Source organism: Xiphias gladius, chromosome 23 (genome assembly GCF_016859285.1).
Source record: "Xiphias gladius isolate SHS-SW01 ecotype Sanya breed wild chromosome 23, ASM1685928v1, whole genome shotgun sequence".
In the NCBI taxonomy this organism is placed as follows: domain Eukaryota; kingdom Metazoa; phylum Chordata; class Actinopteri; order Istiophoriformes; family Xiphiidae; genus Xiphias; species Xiphias gladius.
Genome location: NC_053422.1, coordinates 19,362,629 through 19,383,792, shown reverse-complemented (window position 1 = coordinate 19,383,792; position 21,164 = coordinate 19,362,629). Strand labels below are relative to the sequence as shown.

The 21,164-nt window shown below is 40.4% G+C and overlaps 1 protein-coding gene across 5 annotated transcripts in view; it reads right to left on the bottom strand.

Annotated features, from left to right (window-relative positions):
- unc5a (unc-5 netrin receptor A) overlaps nt 1-21,164 on the bottom strand; it is a 132,137-nt gene that overhangs the window by 31,265 nt on the left and 79,708 nt on the right. For 4 of the 5 annotated variants that reach the window (XM_040119721.1, XM_040119723.1, XM_040119725.1 and 1 more), the window contains 3 exons: nt 13,114-13,257; nt 10,243-10,346; nt 8,820-9,000 (listed from right to left, as the gene is read on the bottom strand). In XM_040119721.1, the coding sequence (XP_039975655.1) occupies nt 8,820-9,000; nt 10,243-10,346; nt 13,114-13,257 (429 nt within the window). Of the gene's footprint in view, nt 1-5,256; nt 5,425-8,819; nt 9,001-10,242; nt 10,347-13,113; nt 13,258-21,164 lie in introns of all 5 variants that reach the window. The other variant, XM_040119726.1, reaches the window with a different exon arrangement.

Here is a 21,164-nt window from a genome sequence, read left to right as displayed (position 1 = left end):
GTCTCTCCCAGCATGGAGCCCATCTGATCTGCCACACAGGCCTCCGCCAACTCTCATTAAACACTTCGGAGACTTAGACAAAAATACAGATGAGCCTCTCTAGCTTCACTCTTTCCTGTTGAGAGGGGGGAGCTCACATTTAGATACAAAAGCCATCATGAATAGAAATGTGAAGAGTTCCGTTACCGAACAGGCTGGTGTAGATGGTGTCAGTCTGTGGAAGCTCATATGAAGTATGTGTATGAAAATATGGCTCTGTGGCTGCAGCTTAGCACTTCTCTGAAGGAATCATGTTACTTTTTAAATTTGGAACAACACATGGCATTTCAACAAAAAATATATGTAGACCTAGCTGGGAAATGCAGAGAGAAATTATAGCCTTTCATGTTTTGTTTGCAGCGAATATTGATTCAGACTTTTTTTTTTTTTTTTTTTTACAGCAAGTAGTACAGCAAATCCAACAGTGTGTTTTAGACAAAACAGAAACAGACTGCAACTGTAAATTAAACAGAATGAGCTGGGGAAAAATAATAATAATAATAATTTACACATATACATACCTACAAATACACATATATATACACATATTAATATATATACATATACATACACACACACACACACACACACACACACACACACACACACATACATATACATATATACATACATAGACACATATATATATATATACATATATACACACACACACACACACACACACACACACACACATATATACATATACACACATATATTCACATACACACATATATACACACACACATATTCACATACACACATATATACACACACACACACATATATATATATATATATATATATATATATATATATATATATATATATACACATATATACATATAAACATATACAGCTCCGGAAAAAATTAAGAGACCACTGCAAATTTTTCTGATATCAGCATCTCTACATGTATGCCATTCCATTCCAGTGTCTGTTGAATTCCAACACAAGCACATCTCATTCTACTTACTGAGGTACTGATTAGGTGATCACCTGAACCAAATCTTATTTAACGAGGAAAAGTATAAAAAAGCACTGCTGTGGCCATCCCTATCCTCTTGCAATAGGACCAATGGATGGCAAAAACAGTCCTAGTAGTACCTCACAAGTAATTGTAATCAAAGAATAACTATTGACCATACCAAAAGAAGGGTTCAATTCTGGCTTTACTGGCAGAGGGATACAGTGAGCGTCAGGTTGCTTCCATCCTTAAAATTTCTAAGACGGCGGTTCATAAGAACAAGGTCAAGCAGCAGACATTGGGGACAACAAAAAAAAAAAAGACTCTGCATTGACTGGGATGACCGTCAACTCATTCGAATGTCACTCAGCAACCGTAGGATGACATCAAGTGACTTACAAAAAGAATGGCAAATGGCAGCTGGGGTGAAGCACATGGAAAGAACGGTTCGAAAAAGGCTCCTAGGGGCAGGGCTCAAGTCGTGTAAAGCTAGAAAAAAGCCCTTCATCAATGAGAAACAAAGAACCAAGAGACCATAAGGATTGGACCATGGATGATGAAGTAAGTTCATCTTCTCTGAGTCCAATTTTCAGCTTTGCCCAACACCTGGAGACCAGGAGAGGCCTACAAGCCACAGTGTCTGGCACCCACTGTGAAATGTGGTGGAGGCTCAGTAATGATCTGTGGCTGCTTCAGGAAGGCTGGAATTGGGCAGATGAGTCTTTGCGAAGGACGCATGAATCAAGCAATCTACAAGGTTATCCTGGAAGAAAACTTGCGTCCTTCTGCTCTGACAATGTTCCCCAACTCTGAGGATTGGTTTTTCCAGCAGGACAATGCTCCATGCCACACAGCTAGGTCAATCAAGGTGTGGATGAAGGACCACCAGATCAAGACCCTGTCATGGCCAGCCCAATCTCCAGACCTGAACCCCATTGAAAACCTCTGGAATGTGATCAAGAGGAAGATGAATGGTCACAAGCCATCAAAAAAAGCTGAACTGCTTGAATTTTTGCGCCAGGAGTGGTATAAAGACACCCAACAGCAATATGAAAGACTGGTGGAGAGCATGCCAAGACGCATGAAAGCTGTGATTGAAAATCAGGGTTATTCCACCAAATATTGATTTCTGAACTCTTCCTTAGTTAAAACATTAGTGTTGTGTTCTTTAAAAATGAATATGAACTTGTTTTCTTTGCATCACTTGAGGTCTGAAAACACTGCATCTTTTTTTGTTACTTTGACCATTTGTCATTTTCTGCAAATAAATGCTCTAAAGTACAATATTTTTATTTGGAATTTGGGAGAAATGTTGTCAGTAAAATAAAACAAAAATGTGCATTTACTCAAACACATACCTATAAATACTAAAATCAGAGAAACTGATAATTTTGCAGCGTACTCTCTGTTTTCCAGTGCTGTATATATACATATATACATAACCACACATATATATACATCTATATATACACATACATATACATGCATACACATACATATCCATATACACATCTCTCTCTCTCTCTCTCTCTCTCTCTATATATATATATATACATATATATAAACATACATACACACACACACAAACACACACACATATACACATATATATACACTCACACACAAACATATATATACACACACATATATATACACACACATATATATATCTACATATATATAGATCTACATATATCTACATATATATAGATCTACATATATATATATATATATATATATATATATATATATATATATATATATATATATATATATACACACATACATATACATATACAAATACACATACATACATATACATATACAAATACACATATATACATTTTTATATATATGTGTATATATATATACATTTACATATATATATATAAATATTTATACATATAATTTTATATGCATATATTCATCTATATATATATTTTATTTCTTTCTGTAACCCATTTCAAAGATCTAGTGCTGTAAGTTGAATGCACTAGAGAGCTAATAATCAACAAAGAATCTTATTCTAGATAATTAATGAACTCTTGAAACAAGACCAGCATTAAATCATGCATTTTTTAAAATGCAGCTCAAAAACAAAGGCACTGTAGAGGAAAAATGCCTCTCAAGGCTGACTTAAAAAATACAGAACACTACTTCTGAATCCAAATGTCAGCCATGTCTAAATAAATAACATGATGTCTATCTGCAGCATTACAGCTCCCCATGTAATTCATTCTTCTCAAGGCTCTTTCTTCTGAAATGGGTTTAAATCACCATCTACTGTGCATCTAGTGGATTAGACCTGCGAAGGCCAAGGCACAGTGATAATTAAAGTTGTTATCCAGTAAGTACGGATGCTCTCTGCTAGGCTGGTCTCATCTGTTCCCCCTCACAGACCGTGCGTGACCCTTATATGAGAGCTTCTGTTGAGGCTGATGAGTCATACATGTGTTAATCATGTATTTCATGAATCAAAGAGAGGATTCACATGTATTTGGGGGTTGTCGTTCCTGGGCTGTGTGTTTGCTGGGTGACAAATGATGGGAGGAGTCGGTTCATCTTGGGGGACTTCAGAGGCATGTCTGTGAGTACACAACAGAGCCGCAGTGCCACTTGTGATTGGAAACAACAGCCCATCATCCCCAGGCTCTGGCGTGGTGGACTTTGGCCTTGAAGGGAACCCTTTCTGGGTGCCGACAGCTGGGGCTGTCTGTGCCACTGATGTTCTGTCTGAGACAGGTAACGAGTGAGAAAAGGAGGCAGAGACTACCCTCTGTTGCCAAACAACAGGACTGATAGAGGTGTGAGCGGGGTCAAGCCGCTTTAGCGTCTCTCATCAAGGGAAAAAAGAGGAGGTCTTTCTCTACCAAAGTCTCTGCAAGCTGTGTTCACAGGGCACAATGCAATTTCTGTCACAGCACCCTAAGGGCTGAAATTACACACTTTCTCCTGGCGGGGCAAGAGAAAGATAGAGGGTGGGGTTTGGTCTAACAATAGCAGCTTGGACTGACATTAATCTCTTTAAGCTCATAGAGGTCAGTATCCTGCTTTGCTATGGGGGAATGTCAAGCATCCCTGGACACCCCTCTAATTCCATTACTCGTTGCTCCAGCGCTAATAATTCCAAATCCATCCAGATAGTGTCCGGACAGAGCGTGCATGCATTTCTGTGTTTCTTTGTCTTCCTCCTCCTGCTGTATTCCAGCGGGCCTGTTACTTACACTCTTGCTTGACATCTAGTGATGTCTTTACACGGGAGATGTGTAACATAACACTGTGATTCACTGAGGAAGATAACCTTTGTTTTGGACAGGGAAAAGCTGCCATGCCAGAGGTGTTCGATTTCCCTTTTTGCTATTTACCGAGCGTGGGAGATTTCTCACGCGGTCAGCATGGCTGCGGTACCCCAGCTATATGTCCACAAACTGATGCGCTGGCAGCCAACAGCCAGCTCTTGTACAAACTCAGGCTTTCTCTACTTCTTTCTCAGTTTTCCTCTTCTCTCTTTCACTCTGGGCTTTGTTCCTGCCTTCCTTACACTGTATCTGATTACATCTGTCTATATCCCTGCAGCCACCTTACACCTCCTTTTTCCTATCCCTCTTTCTCTCTCTCGCTATCTCTCCCTTTGTCAGGCTAATGTGGGACCGCAAATGAAGCAGCTTGACTTCCATCTCAGGCTACCAGGGATCAATACATGTTGCTCAGTATCAGGCAGGACACTCTGCCTCTCTGACGCTCTCACACGGGAGAATGGGCAGTCAAATGAAATGCCCTCAACTCCTCACACGTAACCATTGCACACAGGCCATCATAATTCAGCCTTTTATTGGCCATATTTACCACGTAGCTTCAGCAGCAAACAATTTCAAATGTACTAGCTGGTCTGACACAATGCTGTGGCTGGGCCAATGTCTCTTAAAGCAGACAGGTCTCCCAAATAAAAGCAGGGTCTGCGTAGAACATACAGCGTAGAAAATAAATACGTAAACAAAGTGTGATAATAATAAATCACTTTCAGGATTAGGCCTTACTGTGAAGACTAATAGGCTCTGACATTGCTGTGTAAGCAGTGTAATTGCAGGAAACAACAGAAGCACTGAAATCTAAGAAAAGACCTGGAGGTGCTGGTACAAAAGGGCAGCCAACATAAAGATGAATTGATGACTTCTAGATGCAAAAAAATGCAAAAAGGAAGCCACAGGAAGCCAAGCGCCACAGGACAAACAGGGTTGCCTGGGAGTTACCTGGACAGGTGGCCACACAGGCACTTTTCTGGACGTTCTGCCCCTCACAGGATGTGCCTCCATTCAGTGGCGTGGGGTTGGTGCAGCTCCGACTCCTCTTCTGCCAGCCACGCCCACACACAGCACTGCAGGACGACCAGGTGGTCCACGTGGACCAGCCGCCGTTGACTGTCAGGCCAGCGCCGGGGGATGGAGGGGTGAGGGAGGGAGGAGGTTGGAGGGAGGGATGGACGGATGAAGGGACAGAGCAGCCAGGATTACCCGACATGCACTAAGGAAAAGAGGTGTGTTGCGCTAGAATGATTGTGACTGCTGTTACACTCTTTGGTTCAGCACTGCAAGGTAAACTAATGGAAGAGCAGAGCAAAGGAGGCTGCTTCCTGTGTCCAAGTTGGAATTACAGCCAACTGCAGTGGAAACAAAATGGTTTCAACAGGGAGCAGAAATAACATGACAGCTTGCCATCTTTTACTACATCTCTGCGGAAGACAAAGTAGCTGCAGTGGACATTTAAAATATCCCACCTAATTTCACTGAAGTAAAGCAAGGATATTATACGAAACACTCATAATACAGTCAGAATATAATCACTGTAAAGAAATGCCACTTAAATCCCTATGCTCATGATCATAATTGCATAAAAAGCAACACCTACTCCTGGGAAATGCCAACACACTACAAAAAAAAATAAATATATCATGGTTGTACCAGTAATTCCGATTGTGTCCTTCATACATCCACAACTGATTTCACACCATTCCATGTCATTCTACAAACTCAAGTATTCTTTGAATTATAGAGAACAACACTGTGCAATTTATTCCTCTTTTACATTTGAGACTGAAAGTTGAGGCAGTTCAAGAAGTCTGCATGCTGAATTCCTATAATTTGCTGTACCAGTGCCCATGTTCAAAACTTTAACCGACGACTGGCACATAATTGGTGCTATATCGCTCTATCATTGCAGGTGATTACATCAAATCACACTGATTTAATTCTAACTAGCTCCTTCCTGTATCTACAGTGTTTGCCTCAGCTTACAAGATTGCAAGATTCCTGATTTATTGACTTGAACAGTACTGGTGTTCCTTCTCTGTACATACTCCCTTCCTAATTTCCCCCTAACTCTCTCCTGTGCTTGTCGTGGCTGAGTCATTTCCTTGCCCTCTCTTTGCGATTGATTGCCCGCCATGGCGAGGTAAATTGCCAGGCAACTCAGCCCCTGATTACCTCTTAGCACAGAGTGCAGTCACACCAGCCAGGCCTTGTTAAAATGCATCTCTGGCCCCCTGTTGAACCCCTTTTGAAAAGTAGTGGCTATTATGACTTGCTACAGCTAAGCTAGATCAGCTAGCATGCTGGACTGTGATGTTCTCAGCTAACTGAATTTTTCTTTTCAGCTATAGAGAAACATAAGCGAACAGCAGTAAAAGGTCTTTTTTTTTGAAAAAGACATCCTCTATTATGATTTAACCTCAATTGATACTGCAATATCAATGCATTTGTCATTTTGTCAAGCATAAAGCATGATGGGAAGAAATAAAATTGCACATGCAAGCACTCCAGCAATTTATGGAGGATTTCTTCGGTCTAAGAGTGAAAATAAATATTTCACAATACAAAAAAGGGAAAAAATAGGATTGTGACTGCTCGTGCCTCCAGTGATTTTGACTCTAGATTTCTTCATCTGCAGAGCAAGTCTTTCAACAACAAGCTAATCAATGATAATCAACACTAAGAACAACTTTGCTGTTTTATTTTTATGCTGGAGGCCTGGAGGAGTGTATGATAATGTATTTAGACTGCATGCTCCAAATTAATACATTTCATTTGAAACCATTCACCATGACAGTGCACATGCCTCAATTTTCAACTACATTTACAGTCATACAGTGCTATTTAAATGTTTGGACCCCCTTCAGGGTTTGTACAGTTTGCTGAACTACAAAACTTGCCTAAAAGGAAATGACTTTCAAAGATCTAAAATACAATGATCTCTTTCACTGTCTGTTTCATTTTTATGGTTGAGTATTTCTTAATCACTTTTATAGTATAAACTAAATAAAGTAAAAACACAAATAGGCCTACAAATCAACACAAAAATAAATGAATGCTGTTGTTTTCTCACTGTCATCTGCTGTGTGCAGTATAAAAGACTTCACCTATAAAATATTATCTCAAGTTCATCCACATGTGTATTTGTGCATAGAGCAAGGGAACGGGATAATGTTTTCTTTAATACACCCAAACCAATCTCAAAGCCCTCCATATATGACCCTCACGTTTCACACTTGCTCATGTTTTTGGAATCTGAATTCTTACACCCTAAAATCCACTGAGATTCCACTGAGAGCTTCTGTTGGATGAAAAGGGAGAGTAACTGCAATCTTAAGTGGTAATTAATATTCAAGTAGCTACAGCCTCAGTATAAGAACTGCATAAGATATTGAATTTTGATCAAATATGTCCCAGAGACACACTGTTATCAAAAGGGATAAAAAATACTTACAGTGTATACCCTGTTTCTCATGTATTTCGAATGTATTAACTTCACAATAGTAATCTTAATTTTCTGATAAGCTTAAAGTGATGAAGTTGTATGTATTGCATAGATCTCAAACAAAACACCTTTACTTAACTTCACTGTAAAATCCTTTTTATAGCAGAACAAATTGTGTAAAAGCCAAAGAGGTGTGCAGACGTCTACATAGTGCTGTATACGGTATTTGTGGCATGTGGTGTTTTTTCTCTACTGACATGATAATAAACAAAAATTGGTGTTCTGACTTTAAGCACATCACAATAGTCTTTTTTCTAGCAGCCTCAACAGAAACAGACCATATGTCAGACATTGTGCCAGATTATACATTTCTTCTAGGCACAAAGTTGCTTTCATGATGCATTCCAACATGACTTCCATCTCCGGCATGCAGCTGTGAATTAAGACAGGCTGTAATGTATGCAAAACTTTAGTAGTGCCAGTAGGCCTACCCTCTGTGACAAAAAAAATGCTGTTGCTCGACATTTTAATAAAGGTCAGTCTGCTTATCGAGCCAAGCCATTATTTACAGTCTGCTGTTAATTCAATTTTTCTTGTCATATTGGATCCACTACAGAGGAGGAGGAAGATCGCAGCCCTGAGATCAGAGACTGTCAGCTTTGGCACAATGGCTGCCAGTAGCATTTAAGTTGTTCTAATTAATATGCAGATACACTACTCTCTTTATGTAGTTATTTATGATGATGTAATGAAAAATAGATAACTTATGCGAGTTGTCACCATATTTCACATATAATATGAATATAATATGAATATCATAATATTGATATAATGAATATAATATTACAACTTCCTGATAGAAAAAGTGCTCCCATGTATCTTCCATGCAAGAGAACATGCAGATGTTAATGTGGAAATGTGGAATAACAGAAGCAACATGCAAGCAAAACATAATTCATGTGAACTGATTTTATGTTTGTGTATTTTGAATCTTTGAGTCCAGACCTCTCATTAGTCCCTGTGTACAGAGCTTTGACATCTGCTGAAAGAAGTAATCACCTACCATAGACTAGGACCGTGGCAGAGGTGCTTTTGCGGCGAGCGACGATGTTTTTGGCCACACACGTGTAGTTGCCCGTGTCCGCCAGCCGGGCTTTTTTGATGACGAGATTATGGTCAGTTGTGATGAAAAAATTGGGGTCGCTCGCTGGGTCGATCACATCCTCATTTCTCTGCCACTCCACCTGAAAATATGTTTCAGTGGTCAAAAATTCACTGCATCTCAATAGAAACCCTCTCCCATGCAGCTCTACAGTGACTAGAGATGCTGTGGATAAGAGATTGTTATATGGACAAAAAAGCAGTGAGGTACTTCTTTTTTGATGCAATCAAACATACAAAAAGAAGAACAAATGTAGCTTGGTATGAAATTGATAATGAGATGGAATTTATTTATACACCGTACTGATTTAAATATTTATTCTCTTTTTGTGGAGGAAATGCAACTTTTATTTTGTAGCTGCTGCATATGTCTGTAGCAGCTGGTGGTCAGTGAGCGAAAGGGATCATTCTTAGTCTAGTGTGTGTGCCCTCTCGCAGAAGCCAAAACTGATGTTATTCCTTTTTTGGTGTACCCTCAGATTGGCTTGCTTGTTTTCTTGCTCTCACTTGACCTCGCGCTGTCTGGAGAGTAGCTACGGAACGGCAGAATTTGTGCTGGTATTACTACCAGTTGCGATGCCGCATATAATTGGGCTTTCTTCCTCTTGTGCGCTATCCCCATTTTCTCCCCTGGTGACTTTTGCTCAGATGTTCTTTTCTGCTGAACTGTGGCTGGCACCTTCCTTCCTATTTCCTCTGCAAACTGTTCCTACACTGTACAGTTGTGATTGGCTGGTCTGCTGCTCCTGGTCTCTGAGCTGTCTGAGTGGCTGGCCTAACTTCCTGTTGTGTTGTTATTAGAGCAGTTAGTGCCTATCTGGGACTGGGAGGATGTTGCAGACGAGGTGAAACAGCTGGCCCCAGTCTGGTCTTCTAAACACAGACACACCACAGAGAGACGTGGAGAGAGAGAGAGAGAGAGAGACTTGAGCAGAACAAGAGTGTATGAGAAATATAGTACATGGAGAGACAGCAAAGAGATAGAGAATAAAATAGGGAGCGAGTGAGGCAAATAGACCCATTAATTATGGATAGGCCTTTAGAGATGCCAAACGGGGAGTGAAGCCTCCAAGCCTATCCTGAGTGATGTGATGAGACAATGTGATATACGGCTTCTCAGAGATGTAAGAGTAATAATAAATCAATAATGGGGAATAATTAGAGGTGTAATTTATCCGTACAGGGTTGTCTGTTCCCTGGTGGAGCAGCAAGAGATGCCGGGGAGCAGATTCTGAGCCGCTTCTTTCTCTTTGTCCTCCTGGTGAGGAAGAGGTAAATGGATGCCAAATGTGGGCCTATAAATATCGTCTGTATCCGTGTCTCACCTCAGCTTGTGGCACTCCCTCGGGTGGGTGGCAGTGCAGTAACACCTCCTGGTCCAATGCCACCTCTTTACCCTGTGGCTCCTCCTCAAAGTTCTTTCTCAGGTCTGGTGGAAGAAACACAACCAATCAGGATATTTGTGCTTGTGAGGTTTGAATGAGATGCTCATATCCACAAAACCTGGCCTGTTGACAGGTGCAGACTGGCGATTGGGAAGTTCGAGAATTTTCCCAATGAGCCAGTCTTGTGAGGGCTGGTTCTTTTTTTACACAACAGTTAGGCTCTAGCACTTGTTGAAAGTATCTAGCCGAAACATGGATAGAAAGAGAAAACCTGTGGCTGGAACTGGAGAGAAGGTTTACTAAAAAAAAAGAAAAAGGCTGGCTGATGCTGCAAAGTGTGCTAAGATAAGGGATTTATTCAAGCTGTCTGCAGATGATGAGGATGATATGGTGATGGAAGTAGGTTCTTCTAAGTCCTCCTTTGCATTAGAAAGTCAGTGTCTGTATGCATATGTTTGTGGCAGAAAACAACAGCACATTCCAAGTCTATGAAATGCTAGAAATTTCTTATTTCTGGATTTTGTGAATACAAAATCAGGAAATGTCACACAACTCTCATTTTATGTAAACAAAACAGTGCAGGTAAATAAGCAGATTGTTTTTAACTGTTTAACAGTAGATTTTTTTCTCTCTTCAGAAGATGTGTATGTATAGGTATAACAAATATGAAAACTTTGTTTTGTGTGTGGGTGTTTTTGTTTGTGACCAGGGCAATGTAATGGGCAGCAAGAGTCCATCAACCATGATGAGTAACCAACCAGATACCTGAGCGACATGCTAAGGAGATCTGTCTGCAGCTTTCAAGTGGCCTATTATGTTCTCACCATTCATGGGCGAATCTCAGACATATGAAACCCCAACATCTTTCACTCTACTCTTCAGAAAGGAAATCGCAAAAAAAAAAACAAAAAAACATTAAGAATGTAGTGTGCTCTGTGTGATATTGTGTAAATATAATGTTCTTAATGTGAATTTAGTTTGCTGTTAATACAGATTGCTTTGTGTGAATGTTCAGTGTGAATAGTTTGCTCCTGTGGATAGGGTCTGCTGGTTCTAATTTAGATCTGCGTTTAAACACTGTTGACTGTTTTGCAATATTTCTTAAATAATTCTGATAGTGACAGCAGGCTATTAAGTAAAATTAGGTGTCAGGTGATCATTTCATTAATTCAACCTTGAATTTTCGCTTTCTTTATTGACAAATATGTGGAGGAAAATTATTTTCATTGTTTTACATATTAGCCTAACGCAAGGAATACAAAATTTATGATTCATTGATTGACAAACATGTTGTGCCAGTTCGAATTTGGTGTATCAAAGTGGGGCTGCTTGACAGCAAACTCCCGTACTGCTTTTTGTTGCCAGTCCGTCCCTGGCTGGTGATGTTTCTAAATTTTCCACTCTTGAAACGTCCATCCATGACCTCGCTGAGCATGTCGCACTCCAGTTGGCCCCTAAGCCACACAGGGATCGGTGGCACCAACCATGTTGCTTATTACAGGCTGCCTGGCTGGTTCAGAGATGCTTGTCTGCTGCCAGAGGGGCCCGGCATCAAGCAAAAAGCAATTGCATTACCCCTCACTCCTCTCCTCCCACCCGTTCTACTCTCTCCAGCATCCGCCAGCCTCCAGCTTCCATCTGTATGAGGGCTTGGAGCAGCCACATGAAAACAAAGCCCCGAAGCGCCTGCACAAGAGCTCCTGCAAGCCTGGCTGACTGCATTGGGCTTCACATTACGTCTCATTGAATACTCTTAGTGTTGTACCAAGTTCTGCTATATATTTGTCCGTAAGCCCAGACTGTGAATTACACAGGTAAAACTGGCAATGCTTATTTCTTGTGGAGAAAATAAATGCAGGTCTATTTGTATTTGATGAGCTAGACAGGCTGCTGTGAGCTGGTGGGTTGGCGCAAATTTCATGTGTTCACCCGGGGTTTTGACTCAGAGCGAAGCAATGTTATTGTGTTGCGAAGGGCAGAGGGTGCGGCTGTGAACCGCCGGTGAATTCCTTTAAACAGATGTCGAGCCTTTCCTGACCAATCATACTGAGAGAAACATTAAGACAAGCAGAGAGTATCACGACATTCAATTTAATTAAAGCTGATACAATGGGACTGGGGGAGACTTTAGATATAACAGTCCTGGAAGGCTCAAAGCTTTGTGAATGTGGATGTGTGTACACGTGCACCGGGCTGGATAATGAATGTGTGTTTTCACAACATCTGGTAGTTTGGAGACAGTGCTATGTTCAGCTCTGTCTGGAATAATGCATATTTATTTGAGAACTAATAGACAGAATGCTATAAAATACTAAAATGTAAAATGGCTTCTTCTAATAAAGCTTTGAGGCTGCAGCAAGGGATGTGTCTATGTTCCCCAGACAGATTTATGATTGGTGCACAGCAGTAAATTTCATATCTGTTTTTATTCCAGTTTTCTTTCATAGGAATCATTGCTGATGTACTGTATCAAATGAAAAATATGCCCATGAATACTCAAATTTAGTGTTCAGACTGCCTTCAAACAGATGCATTACTCTCTTTTTCTCTCTGCCAGGTTCTGATATTTTCTTTTTGTAAGTAGAATCATAGGAAGAAGTTTTTAATGAATTGTAATCACACTAAAACACTGTGGTGCATCAGATCATAATAGCTTCTGGGCTAATTGTTAAATGAAGCTTAGTCCCTTCGATTTGAAAAATCATCTCACTAATATACTCTTATTACATACTGACATGGAATATGTAAACACCTTGTTAGCCAGTGTTTGCCTTTTGTACTGACACAGTGATCATTTGAAAGTGCACTCACAAGCAATCCTGATGTATGCTTTTTGGCTCTTCTGGGTTCCGGTGGTGCTCCAGGCGACACACTGACACCAGTACTCATCAAGACCGAAGATCTTCTCCACCTGCTGTCTGGTGATGTCAATTGTCACCTGCATGACTGGCAGCGCTGCAAAGCAAACACAGGAACAACCGTCAAAATGGTCAATGTGGAAGCTGAATGAGCGCAGGTTTATCCCGATCAGCTCATTTGACGGTAGCGAAGAATGAAATGACAGTAAATATTTCTCAACGGAAAGAAAACAAATGAGCTCAACGGAATCCTTTAATGCATTTTGTATCTTGAACTAAACCGGCAAAGTAATTTAAAAAAGCCAAGCTGAATTAACAAGCAGAGAACCATAATCATATATAAACAGAGTGCTTGTTAACTGAGGAAATTGAGAGCCTCACAGCTATCCTTGGTGTAATTTGGAGGGCGTTAAAACAGCAACAGTTGGGAAGGAACAAGGAAGCGCTAAACAAACCCTTTACAAACAAAAATACTCAGTGCAACCTGCTTCCCTATTATGAAAATCCAGGAGGGGCAAAGAGTTCACAATCTATGGAGCATTTCCACAACAGTGTTGATATAAGTGATGCTGCTGTAACGCAAGGCAAAAATAGCTTTATTGCTTTTCATGAAGAAAGCAAAGACAACGCTTCCCTGCACAACAATATAGTGTTGTGAGAGTCTTGTCTTCTTTGATATTTGAGATGTAATATTTCATTTCATTTTCTGTTGACCTTTTAGGTGGGACCTGTTATCCAGAGGTATTTTTATATATTTATATATATTGAGCCTCGACCTTGATCCCTACCCATGCGTCCTACTTTCTTTTCACTCTGATGAAGAGATTGCCACATTTTACTTCCAGCTCTCTCTCCATCTAATCTTTTCTCAACAGGGTCTTTTCGGAGAGATTTGTGTTGAACCTTTCATATGAACACCGAGCATTTTACAGTCACGGAGGACACATGCCCAAGACTGACAGTGTAGCATATATGTACATTGCTGTATATTCTTAAGTCTTGATGGAGAGCCATTCTTCAACCGCAATTTACATAAAAGCATTTTGTGACACTCTTGCACTCCCCTCACACACTTGATCTGTCTGCAGTGATCATTTCCATCCCCTGATTGAAGCTGACTGAACCTTGGCTAAGTGGCGCCTATCAGGCCATTAATGTACACAGCAATTACGTAAAGCACTTGTGCTGATACAGAGCGTCCATCAAACCAAAAATGGGGAGTTTTTCATAAACAATTTGGGGCAACTGTGTGCAGCTTTGCAGGGGCCTGTGTCAGTGCAAGCTGGCCCAGCGGCGACATGAGATGTCGGGGAAGAAATTGAAGTGGCTCCATTGCTAGCAGCCATATGTTGATACGTAGCTCTAAGGGTCACTGGCAGATTGCCCTCCCCCGCCAATGTATTAGTGTCTAAATGTGGTAGATTTTGCTATATGTGATAATAGTAAATGTGAGTACATGTGCAGTGAATCCATCCCTGAAGCATTACTCTGAGCGTCAACAACACCCCCTGTGCTGTGAGATTTCACCGACATGCTCTCTAACACAAAAAGGAGAAAATTTTATATTTGTATGTTTATATTGGCTCATTTAGTCTCTTTCTTTCTCTCTCTCAAGTCCTGCTCTTCTATTAGATGTGTGTGTGTGTGTGTGTGTGTGTGTGTGTGTGTGTGTGTGTGTGTGTGTGTGTGTGTGTGTGAGAAAGAGTGTGTGATGTGTCTGCATAGAGTGTTTGTGGCATAGAGAGAGATCCTAAAAGCTAAAACAAATGGCTAAAGTAACAAAATTGGCATTATAGAGAATGAACAAATGGAGTTGGAGAAATCCTCCTTCTTCCTTCAAATCAGCAGAAGGGCAGAATTTTTGCTTTCCCCATAAAACATGAGAAGTAAAAAACATGTCCATGTACCTTATACAACAGGAACAACACTTGAATTCCCGATCCATGCAATCCAAAGCACAGTGTGCCTTTGTTATTACGTGTTAGTCATTAATATCCTCATATAATCCTTAAAAAAGGGAATATATTCTACATGTAAATCCAATACTGCATCAATAGTAGTACAGTTGCAGTATATTTTGTGAAAAACTAGTAAAATCCGTGCCCTCAAACCTGAAAGTTAAATGAAACTAAATTCTGAGAAATCCCTACAGGCTTGGATGTGAAGAACAATAGAAGAATCTGATGGCCCTGATTTAAACTGTGCTCCTAACAGTTTACGTACGCAAAATCATTTCGAAAAATATTTTTGAATACATACATTTGAAATTCAGCAGTAGGCCATGTCAGTATAATTTGTATGGCTCTACTTACAGCGGAAATTTATTTGGTTAATGCAAACCTTCCTCTTTCTTTGAGCTACAGGGTAGAGGAAAGAAAGATCTGTATAGAGATGCAAAGAATGAACAATAGCAACCTGAGGTGAGAAATCCTATGAAGAGCAATCTGAAGCTCCGCTTGCCAGGGTAATTGCATTCTGTTTCCTTATCTCTTCCTGTCTCCATAATTACCTGCTTTCTGTGTCTGACACCTTCCAGTAACACTGCTGTGAGTCACTCTGTCCAATTTCACTCCAATTAATAAGTAGGACAAAATAATCTCATCACTTTGTGAACAAAATAGGACAGTAATTTCATAGCAGTTAATAATAATTGGACAGGCTGCATTTTTTGTTGTTTTCAAAACTATTCCATTGGAAAGGGTGCAAGTAAAACAAGACTTAATCATTCAAAGATAACTGATACGTCAAGTTCACTGTTTGTTCATAGAAAGCTGTCTCTTTCTGAAAATGGGGCAGACACACTTATGACTCAATTATATCAATATCGATTTCTAATAGTATGCCCAGCGGCCTCCAAGGTTTTAGGAATTAAAAAGGAAATTTACACTTCCTTTCCTGCAAAATACTGTGAGTGCACTTAACATTCCTGTTAAACGATAATTAAAACATGACACAATTCCCTTAGCCTTCGGTTTGATCTGCAGCCCATTTATAAATGAGCTCATATCCCAAACCTCAGTGAAATTACTGTGAAAATTTTAAAGGCGATTATGCGATTGACACTGTATGAATCCTGGTCTTACAGCTGGAACCCTGGTGAGTTTATTTTTATTGGAGTGAAATGGGGCAACTTACTTGGCTGGGCTTACCCAGAATATTTGAGAAGTATATATCTTCAAGCCTTGTAACACTGCATGGAAATGATGAGGGACTGACAAACAGACAAAAGTATGCATGCTTACACACGCGCACACACACACACACACACACACACACACACACACACACACACACAACCTACCATTCACACACAGTCATACTATTGCCAATACCAGATGTAAGCTCCTGTCTTCTGGTAGTTAATACCACTTCACACATAAACTAAGCATAAACTAGACACACTCATACCAGACTGCCATTACAAGTTCATTTTGTGCTGGTGCTTTACACATAAGACCTGGGTCTACAGCTGCAGTTCCTGACACACACTAATAAACCACAGAATTGCACCTGTCTTTCTTTAAATATTTTCTCTACAGTATATTTTTCTTTGTTTTTAAAGTGGTCACCGCAATGTTTGCACTGAATATTTAATAAGGCAGACTATACGAAGCAAATTTAATCATTTTTAAGGGCTCCTTTAAAAAACAGTAGCTCTGAGACTAAATCAGAATCCATGGTTTATTATCACTGCTAATATCAGCTAAAGGGGTTACTCTAATTCTGTAATATTTATCTAGTAAGAATATACTAATCCTACACTTACACAGAATATACAGTATAGAAACTTATTGTGTTCATTCTTTTATAATAAAGTAAAGCAGTGCTAAACTTAATGTCAAGCTATGGTCAGGAACAGTTTTGAATCTAGGTTTGGATGAGCCTCACTGACCAATTCCCACCGATGGAAAGCATACATATCTCCTGTGTTACTGCATTAGTTGGGTAGGTTTCAGCCGTGGGATGGACACACTAAAGTCCTTCAAACAATTCAATGCTTTTATGCAATGTAAATTAAGTTATTCTATGTAACCTGTTGTGTTTTTAATGCGCTTACCTACTTCCTTAATCAACTTTGTTCCCTGTGTAACAATGCTACAAAAAATCCCTCATTGTTCCCTCTACTTGGCAACATGTTGAGACTTCCCAAGTGTTCAACTTGTTTAGTTTCCTTGATAGAGAGTTGACATTTGATGATAACTGATGTAGTATTTCCATCTTACGTACAAGAGTACTCTCCTTTATTTCCTCATCTTTGATTGACGGGCAAATCAAGCATCTCTTTAGGAGAATATTAACAGCAATTAAAAACATAGATTAAATTATCTTTTTTAACCTAAAATACATGCAAAAGAGATGACAGCTCTCTTTTCAGCCCTTTTTAGGGCAGACAGTTCCAAAAACCTCCAACAATTAGGTGGGGAAACCGTTGTATGTTCCCTGACAAACGAAACCAAGGGAAAAAAAAAAAAAAAAAAGCTTTAAATCAGCCACTGCTCTTTGTAAGTAGACAATGTCTGGAGAGATTTTAGTAAGTAAATCAAACCTAAACTGAAAGGGGGGTAACCAAATATGATTTTGAAAAGTGAGAGTGACATGTGCCCCTCACTCCCAATGATATCCTGTGACAATCCGTTCAACAAACATCTGTGCAAGGCAGACAGTGCATGCAGAGCTTGAATACAAAAAGGAGCATCTGTAAAATCATCCAATCTGTGGACTCTGGGACTCACGCTTTGAGACACCAAAGCAAACACACTGTTCTGCCTCAAGACTTCCCAAGTTTTAACAAATGAAATGGAACAGATAAAAAAGACTGGAATAGATGCAGAATGGCTGAGTTCGTGAATTAACTGACCTTACTATTGTATGTTGGAGCACGTTGCAAAGTCTCCAGGCAATGGAGTACAACACAAGCTATTACAAGATCCACTGGCACAAACAAGCACATAAAGGACGCAACAACATTTACTGTATTGTGTTTTATTCTAATCTGTGGCAAAGCAAGATTATTTACACATGCACTCCACTCAAACAGTAAGACTTAATGGGAAGGAAGTCAAACTGTGACAAGAGACAAGAGCACAGTCGTCTTTCTCCACGTGTTAACGCGTGTGGGGAGGGCTGTAGGATGAATCTTCCCCCGAGCCAACAGGGGCTCAACACACACAGGGTAAACATCATTGGACTGAGCCCGGGGTGAGTCGATATTGGGCTTGTCTGAGTGCGGGACTTTATTTTTCTCTCCCTCGCTCTTGTTTTCGCAGGCTGTGACCTCAATTCCATAGGGGTCATTTGTTTATCAAAGGCAAAAGGACTGGAACTTGCAGTCCTGAGTTTGTGTTCATTGTGACCAAGGAAATTCAATTAGGCAGCATCCCTACTGTGTGTGTGGTTGGGATTCATCAGTGGATATAGGAGGATTAGGGCTGGGTGACTCTACATCAGGGGAATGCACCATTTCAAGGGAGAGAGTTCACAATGGTTGAGGGGAGACATCACAGATGAACGCTTTTAAGAATGCACTGTCTGCACATCCTGGCAACCAGTCAAAAGCAAGCTCTAAGTGTTTCATTTCCTCCTGTGGTTCTTCTTTGTACTGGATGGCATCAGTGTCATCATCAGCACCACCAGTGTCCAGAGACCAACAATGCGCATGTCCTCAGACCAATTACTTTACCTCTCCTACATGAAAGAAATCCCGACACAAGCCGGGTTGTCAAAAAAAAAAAAAAATTTGGAACTAAAGAGCTTGCTGAAATCAGTCTCAAAACAGATATATAAAGTGCATGTGGAAAGAATTCAGACCCTTTCAGTTTTTTCACATTTTGTTATGTTGCTGCCTTTTGCTAAAGTCGCTAAATCAATCTAAACTCAATACCCCATGACAACAAAGCAAAAACAGAATTTTTTTTTAAGTTTTACAAATTTATTAAAAAGGAAAAACTGAAATTCTTTTCACTGTAACAACTTTGACAATATTTCCATGTGTAAATAATCCCAAGTAACCCCAGGTCAAAAAACCAAGGTCACAATTGCTTTATCATCAAGTCTTCAGACATCTATTACCATGTTAAGCAGTGCAGTGATTGGTGGCCCACACAACCCGATGTGGAGCGCTAAGAATGGCAGGGGGTGCCATAAGCGTCTGTCTCCTAACAAGGATAAGGTGGCCTTCTGAGTGAAGCATGGCTCTATTAAACAGCAAAAGAGACGGGATCAGAGGGAGGAGGGAGGCAAAAAGACACCCAGAGTTCACGGGGAATACAGCAGTCGGGCCTCCCATTCAGCGACGTTGGTGAGGTTGCGACTCAAGTCAGTGGGACAGTGTTCTGGGTCAAGGCTCTGCCTACGGTTATGACCAGCTTTTCAAGAGGTGCTTTTGATTGAGCTGTCCATTTTCCACAATGAATGCACGCTGCAAGGCCCCTGGTGATGCTCTGAATGTCATTAAAGATTATTCATGGCTGACAAACAGGCAAGCAGGTAGCGCTCCAATCAATCCGGCTAGGTTCAGTCCAATACCATTCCAAGGAGACTTAGGTGGAGTCGCGACAGCGGGGTGAGAAGAGTAAATGGTGCAGGACAGAAGAAGACACTAATGAAAGTAATGGAGCAACGTCCCTGTTGTGAAATTCTGTGTCCGTTACTAAGTGATAGGTAGTACAGGTCCCTTGAACACAGCAATATGTGAGGGGAATAGATTCTGAGTGAAAATCGTTTGGGTTCAGTAGTAATAAGGAATAATAATGTACACACTTTGTATACCCCAGGAGAGTGATATCTTCACTCTGCAAGAAATTTCACTGCCATATTTGTCAGTGACACAACACCTCGCTAAGTGCACGCAGGATCTCACAACAATGCACTGTGCAGTATACATAAATGACGCTCAAATTGTGTTTTTAGTTACACAGGTGTTCACAGGTTTGGAACGTGATAATGAATTGATGTACTATTCTGCAACTTCAGAATAGCTTATCCCTGTCGCTGAGCGCAGACATCACATGCCAGACATTAAAATTAGCTTTCTTTTTATATATTTCACATTTATATCTGCTCGCTAGCCACCATACCAAAGCGATTGCATCAAATGGATATTAATTTAAAGCAATTGATTTTTCTATTTACACTGTCCTTCCATAATTAGTTTGCCTAACCTTTCCTTAATAGCACACACATACACATGTACACACGCACACACACAGACACAGAGGCAGTGCTGTGATTTACCACAGTGCCCTTACCATGGGGCCCTCGTTGTAATTACTCTCCATCCACTATCCTGACCCTGATGATTGGAAAGAGCAGAATGTTCTAGATGCCACAGTCTTCAGGCTAGGAGTGACTGGGACCTGCTCCTTTATCTCCCACACACACCTTGTCCTACCTCGATTGAGAACACGTCAGAGGTGAAGGCCCTGAGCACTTTGCTTCTGCTTCCATTACATTCTGCAGAGTGGGAGGATCTGATAGAACGTTAGCCACATGAAAGCCGTGATAATTTGCTCCAGCTAACATGTTTCTCTCCACCTTGTCTGACATGGCCTTGGGTGCCAAAGTAAATAAGGAAAGCTGCTGCAGGTAAGTAAGCCTGGCTCCCATCTGGTTGCCAAGTGCTCTGTGCCATACAAATTGCATTAGGGTTTTCCCCTCCCTCCTCCCGAACGGTCGGTCCCTCTTGGGCCTTTAGCCGGCATTGTTGTCTGAGTTAGAAAGCAGAGGTTTTTGGTAATCCAATGAAGGTGTGTGGGCGAATGTAAATATTCAGCACAACAACAGACAGCGTTCAGTAAACAGCCTGGAGGAACACACAGGCTACAAAATTCTTTCTACAAAACTCAACAAATTTTTTTCACTTTTTTGATGTGCTTTGAAATACTAAAATTCATATTTGTTCTTATGATAACATACAGTGTTTGTCGATAATGACTCATATTGTAACTTATACTAAATAAACATAATGTTTGTATGTGAATAATTTAGCTCCCTATTTCCAATCAA